The sequence below is a fragment of the Dendrobates tinctorius genome, unplaced genomic scaffold (genome assembly GCF_039654945.1).
Source record: "Dendrobates tinctorius isolate UK_male_01 unplaced genomic scaffold, ASM3965494v1 ptg000032l, whole genome shotgun sequence".
Classification (NCBI taxonomy): Eukaryota; Metazoa; Chordata; class Amphibia; order Anura; family Dendrobatidae; genus Dendrobates; species Dendrobates tinctorius.
The window spans coordinates 22,972,501-22,985,405 of NW_027361700.1; the positions used below are offsets into that span (position 1 = coordinate 22,972,501).

Sequence of the window (12,905 nt, forward strand, 5' to 3'; positions counted from 1 at the left end):
TTCTGCCCGGAGAATCAGACCTGGATTGGGTTGAATGGCAGAGCTTTCCGATGAGCGAGGAGCCTGTTCGCGATCAGCAGATCTAAGGAATAATAGTTGTGATGCGATGATCATCATGATAAAATGGCTGGAAATAAAGTTGTCAGGTGTGATGAGGACGGTACCTTTTAGCCACGAGGTGATTCAGGTGATCATTAGAGAGCAGGCCGAGCTTATTACACTCCTGGAGTAACAGACTGACACAGTCACAGCTGAGGAGACAGGTACAATGCAATACTAGGATGAATATTGACCATGAACCCAATAAAGTGACTTTCCTAAACACTTCAAAAACATACTGCAGGAATAAATGATTTCCCAGGAAATATCCCCATGTGTGAGACAGCGGCTCACATGCTTATTTCCTTATTTTTTAGGTCCTGCTCATACCAGCAAAACAGTTCTGACCCATCCAGGCAAGGACTCCACAAGATCTCTGAAGGTGTCCTAGATCCAAGACATTCAGATTCTTTAAAGGGGCTTTCCACTACTATTCAACTTTCATGCGTACTAACACTTCCTAAGGGCGCAGTCAGATGGTCATATAACACGGACAAATATCGCATCGCAATCCTCGGACTGGCCGGCAGCTCTCCTGACCAGAGCTTCGCAGCTGCTTTGAAATACACGCTATAACCTGCCGGCCAGTCAGAGCAAAGCAATGCGATCGTTGTCCGTGTTATAAAGCAGTCATGACTGCGCCCTAACAATACTTTTTCTAATATACTTCTATTACCCGCATTGCTTCCATCACTGGGTGGGTCACATAACCCTTTGTTGTCCTGCAGCCACTACTTCTGGCTCTGTTACTTCTGAGCTGGGCAACGGAATCATATTGAATGAAAAGAGGACGTTAATGGTGGGGGCAAAGCTGCCTTACAATGACTGACAGGAGTCTGAGCAGGCACGCTGAGACCACGGACTTCACTCTCCCCACTGCATGGATCCTGCTGATGCTTTGAAATGCCGAACCCTTCAGCTGAAAAACACTGCGATATGCTTCCTGTTAACAAGCAGCACTGCAGCTGAAGGGTCAGGTGGTCCAGAGCACTGGTAGGATCCATGCAAAAGACAGTGCAATCTAATCTGAGCATGCATGCTCAGACTCATGTCAATCATTGTAAGGCAACCGCGCCCTATCACTGACAAACTCTTCTCATTCCCTCCAATTCCTGTGCCCAGATTGTAAGTAACAGAGCAGGAAGCACTAGCCAAATTACAACAAAGGGTTATGTGGCACACAAAGCTGTCCTCATAGAAACAGAGCAAATAATAGGAGTAAATTACAAAAATGATTGTTAGCTAGGTAGAGTTAGGACTTATGAAAGAGTCAAATATTAGTGGAAACCCCCTTTAAATTTCTCACATTGCAAGATGGGGCATCCATGGATTAGACTTACCTCCTAGCGGCAGTGGCATACACTCTATGGTTTCCTGTGTCCCCCAATGAAAGTTCTGAGAAAGATTTTACAGTGACCATCCAAAATCTTCTTTTTATCAGTACACCCCTTAGAGGCTTGATTAGATTGAGATCTTGAGCCAAGTCATCACCCTGAACCCTTTGTTATGATCCTCAACAAATTCCTGGCCAGTTTCTGCGGTGTGGCTCAGGAATTATCTGCTGGAGAAGGCCACTGGCGTTGGGATATACTTGGTAGGTTGAGTTAGGTTGGTGGTATGAGGGAAAGAAAAATTCAAATATATGCCAGAACCCAAGGATTCCCAGAAGAACATACCCAGTGCACCACATTAACACCACCAGTGGGCCTTCTCTACGTAGTGACATCTTTTTCCCAGGTAAGAGACACACATGCACCAGGCAACCCACATGATGCAAAATAAAATATAATACAATATACCAGGCCGCATATTGTTCCACGGTTCAATACTAATGCTCACTTGCTCACAGTAGCATTTCCCTAAGTGGAAAAGGAGACAACATGGACCACCAACCGATCTGAGGCTGCACAGCCCCATATGTAGCAGCACCTTTACATTACGGCCACATTAGCTATTCTGTAAGAAAGGGCCAGGTAGGCTGCCCTGTGCTTACTGTACACATTATTTTAGGGACGGGCACCTATGTTTAGTTGTCGAAACGTAATAATCCTATAATGAAAGGTAATAAAAAACTTAAAAGGCATCAAACCACTTACTTGCATCTCTGGTCAGCTTTGTCCAATAACGGGGTAAGATTAAGTAGATACTCGAAAGCAGTGTTCATATCCTCACTGAAATCCTTCAGGAGACGGAACGGTGACAATACAGATCATAATTTCCAAATGACAATTATGTGTGTGTGCATCACTTCTATTCTTACTAATTCTTACCTGCTCTGCTTGCCAAAATTTCTTTAATTTTGAGAGAACCTGTGGAATCTGAGGAAGAAGATATGGGAGTAACATTACAATGTGTTTCTTTACAATCTAATGACTTTAGCTCCTTTAGTTCTCCAATCTCAGATCAGATGACAAGGTAATGAGATCAGGGCCAGACTGGCCCATAAAGGGCCGACACCTTGCCTTCTCAGCATGCAGAACTGAATTCTCAGCTTTTCACTGAGGATTGATGTGACAGTTTCCAGTATAAAGGGAAGGACATGAGATGAATTCCAACATCCTTCATGTGAAGGACTGGCATCATGGCAGCTACGGTCCTCTCTACGTTGGCAGCTTAGTATTCTGCTGACAATACAGAGATCCAGTGCAAACTGTAACAATGTCTGTGTATTGGTGATCGGGCCTGTTTATCAAGATTTTTAAATAAAAAAAAAAAACTTTTAAAAATACAAAAAACCATACACTCACCTGCCAGACCCCCCACTGTTGGTCAGAAGCATTGTATGTATCCCCCACCAGTATCCTCATTTCCATTGTCAGGGGGAAGGCATGTGGCTGCAGTCATGACCAATACGTCACTACTGACTGAGCCAGAAAAGACAATCAGTGGCCACAAATGCGGCACATTTGTCACTGCTGCAGCCAGAAGTCATGAGATGTCCCATGCCTGAAAAGCAGTGGAAAGAACTGGGGGTGGGCAACAGTACAAAGAATCAGCGGTGGTCTGGTAAGAGAGATCGGAATACATTTGCTCACATTTAAAGGTGCTGTTTCAAGTACTGAAACTTGTAAAATTGCACATGACTGTAAAAACAAGCACCTTTGTAATTCATCTATGGCACACTGCTCATTGCTTGGTTACCGACCACTACTGCAGTATTGCCTCTTATGCAAGGAAAGCAGCACTTGCAAGATCTTTGCTATAGAGCTTGCAGACTCTGCACTGAAGCTAGCCATATGGCAACAAATTTAGTGCCACAGTGCTCTTCTGATACTGTGAAAGGATAGCAATAAATTACTTGCACCCTCAGAGCGTGCATAGTTCACTCGAGCAGCACAGTCATGTTCCTGGCCTAAACTATCAATCAAAAGTGCACAGTCATCCCCTTGCCAACTGGTAAGTAGGGAGACAGGAGAACGCTGTGCTTCTGAGAACAAGCCTTCAAAATAGTAATGGGGTGGGGAACCCCATTCAGCATCTCATCAGAACCTACCTTAAGGAAGGTGAACGCAGTCCATTTCAACTCATCAGTCCCTGCAGGTGACTCTATTAACCCTACAATACAAGCTTTCCAGACTTCTAGGAGAAAGAGGTGAGATGGGATCCTCTGTGGATGGAAAGACAGGTCAGACACTGCACCCACTTACTGTTAAAGAGTGCACAATAATGAAGGCTATTAGTCACCACAGATGATCTAGGACAGGAGTCTCCAGTGGATGGATAATAGGGGTGGTAGTTTAACAAAAGCATGAGGTGCAGAAGTTGGAGATCTCTGCCCTGGAGATTTGGAATACTTTTCCCTCTAACAGGAGGCCTGTGCACAGTGATGGTTAGTGCCCTGCAGGGCAGGTCTGTGCCCGCTCTTACCTGCATCCTCTTCACCGTGTTCAGCTGCTCTACCAATGGCTGGGCCTCTCCTGTCAGGTTCATTGCGCCTTCTAACATAACCACGGCATGGACTGTTGGGAATCCTGTCCGATGCAGCTGGTCAGAATGTGCACACAGCATAGATGGGATGCTGGAGAGAAGAAAGATGCAGCCGTTAGGTACGTGTAAAACTGTAACGTACATCTATAAAATCAAGCACCACCGTAAATCCCAGGCACCGGGAATCTACAAGGGTCAACGGTTCCCAAGGGTCACAAAGTTTCTACTATTATAATAAGAAAATACATTTTGTAATATAATTCAAAGAATCACAAAATGATAGAGTTGGAAGGAACCTCCAGGTTCATCTTGTCCAACCCCCCTACTCAATGCACGATTCACTAAACCATCTTACACACGTCTGTCCAACCTCTGAAGATTTTCATTGAAAGAGAACCTCACCTCACCCCACTCAAACATCACGCTCACTGTTAAAAGTCTCCTCTTAAGTCTACTTTTTTGCACGCTAAACATTCCCAGATCCTTAAATTGTTCCTCATAAGACATGGTTTGCAGTCTGATCACCATCCTTGTAGCTCTTCTGTACTTGCTACAGTTTTTCAATGTCTTTGTCAAAAATGTGGACATAGTATTTAAGATGAGGTTTGACCAAGGAGGAGTAGAAGGGGATAATTACTTCACGTGATCTAGACTCTATGCTTCTCTTAATACATCCTAGAACGGTTTACCTTTTTTGCTGCTGCATCACACCATTGACTCACGTGCAGTCTGTGATCTACAGTGGGTAAGGAAAGTATTCAGACCCCTTTAAATTTTTCACTCTTTGTTTCATTACAGCCATTTGGTAAGTTCAAAAATGTTCATTTTTTCTCTTTCATGTACACTCTGCGCTCCATCTTGACTGACGGAACTGGAGAGGATCTGCAAGGAAGAATGGTAAAGGATCCCCAAATCCGGGTGTGAAAAACTTGTTGCATCATTCCAAAGAAGACTCATGGCTGTACTAGCTCAAAAAGGGTGCTTCTACTCAATACTGAGCAAAGGGTCTGAATACTTATGACCATGTGATATTTCAGTTTTTTTTTTTTAATAAATTTGCAAAAATGTCTACATTTGTTTTTTCTCAGTCAAGATGGGGTGCAGGGTGTACATTAATGAGAAAAAAAATCAACTTTTTTAAATTTACCAAATGGCTGCAAGGAAACAAAGAGTGAAAAATGTAAAGGGGTCTGAATACTTTCTGAACCCACTGTATTTGTATACCCAAGCCTTTTTTACATGTGCTGTTGCTTAGTTCTATTCCTCCCATTCTGTAGATGTTATTTTCATTTTTCTTGCCCAGATGTAGAATCTTGCATTTCCCCTGTTACCATTCTATTAGTTCCTGCCCATTGTTCACGTGTATCTAGATCCTGCTGAATCCTTTCTCTGTCTTCTCTAGTGTTAGCTATCCCTCCTAACTTTGCATGGTCTGCAAACTTGATCAGTTTACCTTCAGTTCCCTTATCTAGAACACTGATAAAAATGTTGAACACTGGGGCCAGGAGAGAGCCTTGTGGTATGTGAAGAGGACCCATTACCTGTCCTGTTGTACGTTTTAGTAAATAACTGGATTCCCTTTAATATAGTAATATGGAGCTTTTCGACTTATAACTGTGCTTTGTACTGTTCCTCCTGTAAATGCATGAATAAATTGACAGCTGGGTGTGACACTGGAATTCTCCAATTAGTGATGACTGTAAGGCTGAGTTCACAAGTGGCGTTTTTTTCGCGTTTCCGCGGCGGTTTTAACCGCGCGATTTTGCCGCGAAAACGCGAAAAATAAGCATCCCATGCATTCCTATGGGATTCCGCAATGCTGTACTAATGCTGCGTTTTTTACCGCGGCGGAATCGCTTCGCGGTAAAAACCGCAGCATGCTCATTAATTTGCGGAATCGCGGCGATCCCGCACCCATAGGAATGCATTGTTCCGCTTACTTCCCGCATGTGGCTGTGCACACCATGCGAAAAGTAAGCAGAACATTTGCGGACGGTACCCACGGTCCGGAGGAGAGGAGACTGTCCTCCGGGCTTTGGGTACCATATCCCTGTAAAAAAAAGAATTTAAAAATAAAAAATATTGTTATTCTCACCCTCCGACGTCCCGCGCAGTCTTCCTGCTTCTCTTCATGCTCTCGTTCCCAGTAGTCCTTTGCGAAAATGCCCGCGATGGCGTCCGTTCTCGCGGGATCGCGAAGTCTCGCGGTCATTCGCGCGACGTCATCGCGAATTACCACGAGACGTCGCGATCCCGTGAGAACTGACGTCATCGCGGGCATTTTCGCAAAGGATTACTGGGAACGGATGCGCGGGACGTCGGAGGGTAAGAATAACACCATTTTTTTAAATTTTTTTTTACATTCTATATTTTACTACTGATGCCGCATAGGCGGCCTCAGTAGTAAAAAGTTGGTCACACTCGTCAAACACTATGTTTGACGAGTGTGACCAACCTGTCAATCAGTTCTCCAAGCGATGCTACAGATCGCTTGGAGAACGCTAGCATTTTGCAAGCTAAATACGCTTGCAAAATGCTAGTTTTTCCGCGGGAAAATCGCGGGAATTTAAAATGCGATTTTCCCGCGGACTGGAATTCCGGAATTCTCGCTGTAATTTCCGCGAGAGTTCCGGTACGTGTGCACTTAGCCTAAGGACACACTCCCTTGATTCAGTTGCCATTTTAGTCCTAAATTTAAAGAAGTAACATCATCACAGTTATTTTATGGGGAATACAATTTTTTTTTTACTAAAGCACAACTTTTGGGAGATGAGGCCTGTTCTTCTTAAGATGAGATAAGTCGTGAAATCTCCACCTCACTTTTACTTACCTCTACCATGAGGTGAATGCAAATTGAAGGGAATATCAAGTGTCTCTCACTTTTGCATCTAAAGGTGAGAGGCCCAAAGGATGTGGTATCCATGTACACCTTGCCAGATATTGTGTACCTATCTTATTACTTAGGACACATGCATGCGAATACCTGGCATACAGACTCATATCAAATTCACTTCCCAATAAACCTCTTAAATGGAATCTGTCAGCAAGATTTTTGCTATGAAATCTGACATCAGAATAATGCAGGGATAGAGACCCCTGATTCCAGCAATGTATCACTCAGTTTACTGGGAGCAGCAGTTATGATAAAGTTCTCTGCTGCAGATCTAGCAGAGTGCAGCTGTTTAGCTGTGTATAATCCCACGCACACAACAGCTTTCTATGTAAATTGTATAGTGACAGAGAGGTGCTAAAAAGTGCTGGGAGTCATAATTGGACTAGGAGGCACCAGGCCAGTTGTCCTGTAGTGATAATTTCCTGCTGATAATACACTGACAGTGACAAATCGCTGTAATAACGCTCTATGCTCCTACATTATACATATATAGCAAAAACATGATAACATATTCCCCTTAAACGTTGATATTGCATGCTTAGGAGACACTGGTTGTGCCCTGGTACCAATACTCAGAATAATGAAGACTGTGTGGATAGAAACAAGTTCTTACTGAATTTGGGCCTTAATTTGCGCTGAGCAGAGGAGTTCATGAAATGTTACCACTAGGGTCAGCTCTTCCTAATAACATTTGTTTAGACCACCACAAATATATATACATATACAGTGGGGGGATAAAGTATTTGATACACTGCCGATTTTGCACACATTCCCACCTACAAAGAATGAAAAGTTCTGTCATTTTTTATTGTACAGTCATGGCCAAAAGTTTTGAGAATGACACAAATATTATATTTTCACATGATCTGCTGGCCTCTGGTTTTCATGTGTGTTTGTCAGATGTTTTTATCACATACAGAAATATAATTGCAATCATATTATGAGTAACAAAAGGTTATATTGACAGGTAGAATGAGTTAATGCAGAAAGTCAATATTTGCAGTGTTGACCCTTCTTCAGGACCTCAGCAATTCTCCCTGGCATGCTCTCAATCAACTTCTGGATCAAATCCTGACTGATAGCAGTCCATTCTTGCAAAATCAATGCTCTTATTTTGTCTGAATTTGAAGGTTTTTGTTTGTCCACCCGTCTCTTGATGATTGACCACAAGTTCTCAATGGGATTAAGATCTGGGGAGTTTCCAGGCCATGGTCCCAAAATCTCTAGGTTTTGTTCCCTGAGCCATTTATTTATCACCTTTGCTTTATGGCAAGGTGCTCCATCATGTTGAAAAAGGCATTGTTGATCGCCAAACTGCTCTCGGACGGTTGGGAGAAGTTGCTCTTGGAGGACATTCTGGTACCATTCTTTATTCATGGCTGTGTTTTAGGCAAGACTGAGAGAGAGCACATTCCCTTGGCTGAGAAGCAACCCCACACATGAATGGTTTCAGGATGCTTGACAGTTGGCATGAGACAAGACTGGTGGTAGCGCTCACCTGGTCTTCTCCGAATAAGCCGTTTTCCAGATGTCCCAAACAATCGAAAAGGGGATTCATCAGTGAAAATGACTTTACCCCAGTCCTCAGCAGTCCACAGCAGTCCACTCCCTGTACCTCTTGCAGAACATCAGTCTGTCCATGATGTTTTTCCTGGAGAGAAGTGGCTTCTTTGCTGCCCGCCTTGAGACCAGACCTTGCTCCAAGGGTCTCCGCCTCACAGTGCGTGCAGATGCACTCACACCTGCCTGCTGCCATTCCTGAGCAAACTCTGCACTGCTGGTAGCCCGATCCCGCAGCTGAAACACTTTTAAGAGACGGTCCTGGCGCTTGCTGGTCTTTCTTGGGCGCCCTGGAGCCTTTTTGGCAACAAGGGAACCTCTCTCCTTGAAGTTCATGATGATGCGATAGATTGTTGACTGAGGTGCAATCTTTCTAGCTGCGATACTCTTCCCTGTTAGGCCATTTTTGTGCGGTGCAATGATGACTGCACGTGTTTCTTTAGAGATAACCATGGTTAACAGAAGAGAAACAATGATGCCAAGCACCAGCCTCCTTTTAAAGTGTCCAGTGGTGTCATTCTTACTTAATCATGACAGATTGATCTCCAGCCCTGTCCTCATCAACACCCACACCTGTGTTAATGGAGCAATCACTGAAACAATGTTAGCTGGTCCTTTTAAGGCAGGGCTGCAATGATGTTGAAATGTGTTTTGGGGGATAAAGTTCATTTTCTAGGCAAATATTGACTTTGCAAGTAATTACTGTTAAGCTGATCACTCTTTATAACATTCTGGAGTATATGCAAATTGCCATTAGAAAAAATGAAGCAGTAGACTTTGTAAAAATTAATATTTGTGTCATTCTCAAAACTTTTGGCCATGACTGTAGGTACACTTCAACTGTGAGAGACAGAATCGAAAAAGAAAAAAAAAAAAACAGAAAATCACATTGTAGGATTTTTAAATAATTAAATTGCATTTAATTGCATGAAATAAGTATTTGATCACCTACCAAGCAGAACGAATTCTGGCTCTCACAGACCTGTTAGTTTTTCTTTAAGAAGCACTCCTATTCTGCGCTCATTACCTGTATTCATTGCACCTATTTGGACTTGTTACCTACATAAAAAGGCCAAGACCAAAGAGCTGTTTAAAGACATCAGAGACAAAATTGTAGACCAGCACAAGACTAGGATGGACTACAGGACAATAGGCAAGCAGCTTGGTGAGAAGTCCACAACTTTTGGCACATTTATTAGAAAATGGGAGAAATACAAGAAGACTGTCAATCTTCCTCAGTCTGGGGCTCCATGCTAGATCTCGCGTCGTGATGTAAAAATGATTCTGAGAAATGTCAAGAATCAGTCCAGAACTACACAGGAGGACGTGGTCAATGAGCTGAAGACAGCAGGGACCAAAGCCTCAAACATTACCTTTAGAAACATACTACGCCGTCATGGATTAAAATCCTGCAGGGCGGCAAGGTCCCCCTGCTTCCGCCAGCACAGGTCCAAGCCCAATTGAAGTTCACCAATGACCATCTCGATGATCCAGAGGAGATATGGGAGGAGGTCATGTGGTCAGATGAGACCAAAATATAACTTTTTGGTATCAACTCCCCTTGCCATGTTTAGAGGAATAAGAAGGATGAGTACAACCCCAACAACAACATCCCAAACATGAAGCATGGTGGGGCAAACATCATACTTTGGAAGTGCTTTTTTCCAACTTGGACAGGACAACTGCACCGCATTGAAGAGAGGATGGATGGGATCATATATTGCGAGATTTTGGCCAACAACCTCCTTCCATCAGTAAGAGCATTGAAGATAGTTGGCGACTGTGTCTTCCACCATGACAATGACCCAAAACACACAGCCAGTGCAAACACACAGCCAGTGGCTCTGTAGGAAGCATTTCAAAGGTCCTAGAGTGGCTCAGCTAGGCTCCAGACCTGAATCCAATAGAAAATTGGGAACTGAAACTCAATGTTGCCCAGTGACAGCCCCAAAATCTGAATGATCTGGAGAAGATCTATATGAGGAGCAGGCCAAAATCCCAGCTGCAGTGTGTGTAAACTTGGTTAAGAACTACAGGAAACATCTGACCTCTGTAATTGCAAACAAAAAGTTTCTGTACCAAATATTAAGCTATGTTTTTCTATTGTATCAAATACTTATTTCATGCAATAACAAAATTCAGAAAATCATATTGTATGATTTTTACATACATACTTTGCTTTAAGATTCTGTCTCACAGTTGAAGTGTACCTACGATAAAAATTACAGACCTCTGTAAACTTGAAAAAACGGCAGTGTATCAAGTACTTATTTTCCCCTCTGTAAATGGGATCTCTTTAATGACATGTGGATAAGGGGCAGCCACAAGGAGCATTTAATTCTTCAGCGCATGCTATAAAATGTATACAGATCTGCAGACTTCCTCTATACAAATATACCGTACCAAGTAAACACATGTGCGAGGCCAGAGATCGACCAACACGCAACACATGCACAGTGTCACTTCGCGCACACAAACAAGTCAGACTGTTTTGCTACAGATATATTTCACACGCTTAAAAATTGCATTAAACCAAATTAGTTCTCGGATTGCAGGAAACCCAAGACTAAATTGAAGCTAAACGTCAAGCAGACAGTGAAAAAAAAATATATTACTAAGCGCTGCACAGTAAAATTTATTATTTTATCAGCTCTGGTTACATTAGAGCTGACAAGTAAAGTGTTTTGATTAAATAGCCCAGGGAAAAAAAACAATACAATATATTATGCATGAAAGTGTCCAAGATGCGGTCATGACTACTATCTTTGTTATTCTTTCAAGTCATGCTCAGCCCCTAACAAAACAGCGGACAAGCTTCGACCACAAAAGTCCAGATCTATTTAATGTCACTGGTGATCACAACTCCGATCTATCTAATGTCAATGGTGATCATTGAATTACCTGTACACTGACACTATATACAGTGCTCCTGTGTATAAATGTCACTGCTGATCACTGTATTAGCTGTACAGTATACACTGAGCTCATGTATAATGTCACTAATGATCACTATATTACCTGTACACTGACACTATATACAGAGGTCCTGTGTATAATGCCACTGGTGATCCCTGTAGTACCTGTACACTGACACTATATACAGAGCTCCTGTGTATAATGTCCCTAGTGATCACTGTATTACCTGTACAGTGACACTGTATACAGAGCTCCTGTTTATAATGTCCCTAGTGATCACTGTATTACCTGTATAGTGACACTATATACAGAGCTCCTGTGTATAATGTCACTGGTGATCCCTGTACACTGACACTATACACAGAGCTCCTGTGTATAATGTCCCTAGTGATCACTGTATTACCTTCACACTGGCACTATATACAGAGCTCCTGTGTATAATGTCCCTAGTGATCAATGTATTACCTGTACACTGACACTATATACAGAGTTCCTGTGTATAATGTCACCGGTGATCACTGTATTACCTGTACACTGACACTATATACAGAGCTCCTGTGTATAATGTCACTGGTGATCCCTGTATTACCGGTACACTGACACTATATACAGAGCTCCTGTGTATAATGTCCCTAGTGATCACTGTACTACCTTCACACTGACACTATACACAGAGCTCCTGTGTATAATGTCCCTGGTGATCACTGTATTACCTGTACACTGACACTATACACAGAGCTCCTGTGTATAATGTCCCTAGTGATCACTGTATTACCTTCACACTGGCACTATATACAGAGCTCCTGTGTATAATGTCCCTAGTGATCAATGTATTACCTGTACACTGACACTATATACAGAGTTCCTGTGTATAATGTCACCGGTGATCACTGTATTACCTGTACACTGACACTATATACAGAGCTCCTGTGTATGTCACTGGTGATCCCTGTATTACCGGTACACTGACACTATATACAGAGCTCCTGTGTATAATGTCCCTAGTGATCACTGTACTACCTTCACACTGACACTATACACAGAGCTCCTGTGTATAATGTCCCTGGTGATCACTGTATTACCTGTACACTGACACTATACACAGAGCTCCTGTGTATAATGTCCCTAGTGATCACTGTATTACCTTCACACTGACACTATATACAGAGCTCCTGTGTATAATGTCCCTGGTGATCACTGTATTACCTGTACACTGACACTATACACAGAGCTCCTGTGTATAATGTCCCTAGTGATCCCTGTATTACCTGTACACTGACACTATATACAGAGCTCCTGTGTATAATGTCCCTAGTGATCCCTGTATTACCTGTACACTGACACTATATACAGAGTTCCTGTGTATAATGTCCCTGGTGATCACTGTATTACCTGTACAAAGACACTATATACAGAGCTCTTGTGCATAATGTCACTGGTGATCACTGTATTACCTTTACGCTGACACTATATACAGAGTTCCTGTGTATAATGTCACTGGTGATCACTG

The 12,905-nt window shown here is 42.7% G+C and overlaps 1 protein-coding gene across 4 annotated transcripts in view; it reads right to left on the reverse strand.

The window, feature by feature from the left end:
- The window catches only part of MED24 (mediator complex subunit 24), a 127,469-nt gene that overhangs the window by 52,159 nt on the left and 62,405 nt on the right, over window positions 1–12,905 (reverse strand). For all 4 annotated transcript variants that reach the window (XR_012231600.1, XM_073572600.1, XM_073572598.1 and 1 more), the window contains exons 8-13: window positions 3,967–4,117; window positions 3,593–3,706; window positions 2,370–2,417; window positions 2,196–2,278; window positions 165–251; window positions 1–82 (exon numbers count right to left, since the gene is read on the reverse strand). The exon at window positions 1–82 is cut by the window's left edge and continues 24 nt beyond it. Coding sequence is in view for 3 of the 4 variants with exons in the window: in XM_073572600.1 (XP_073428701.1) it covers window positions 1–82; window positions 165–251; window positions 2,196–2,278; window positions 2,370–2,417; window positions 3,593–3,706; window positions 3,967–4,117 (565 nt within the window). In the remaining variant the exon portion in view is untranslated. The remainder of the gene's footprint in view (window positions 83–164; window positions 252–2,195; window positions 2,279–2,369; window positions 2,418–3,592; window positions 3,707–3,966; window positions 4,118–12,905) is intronic.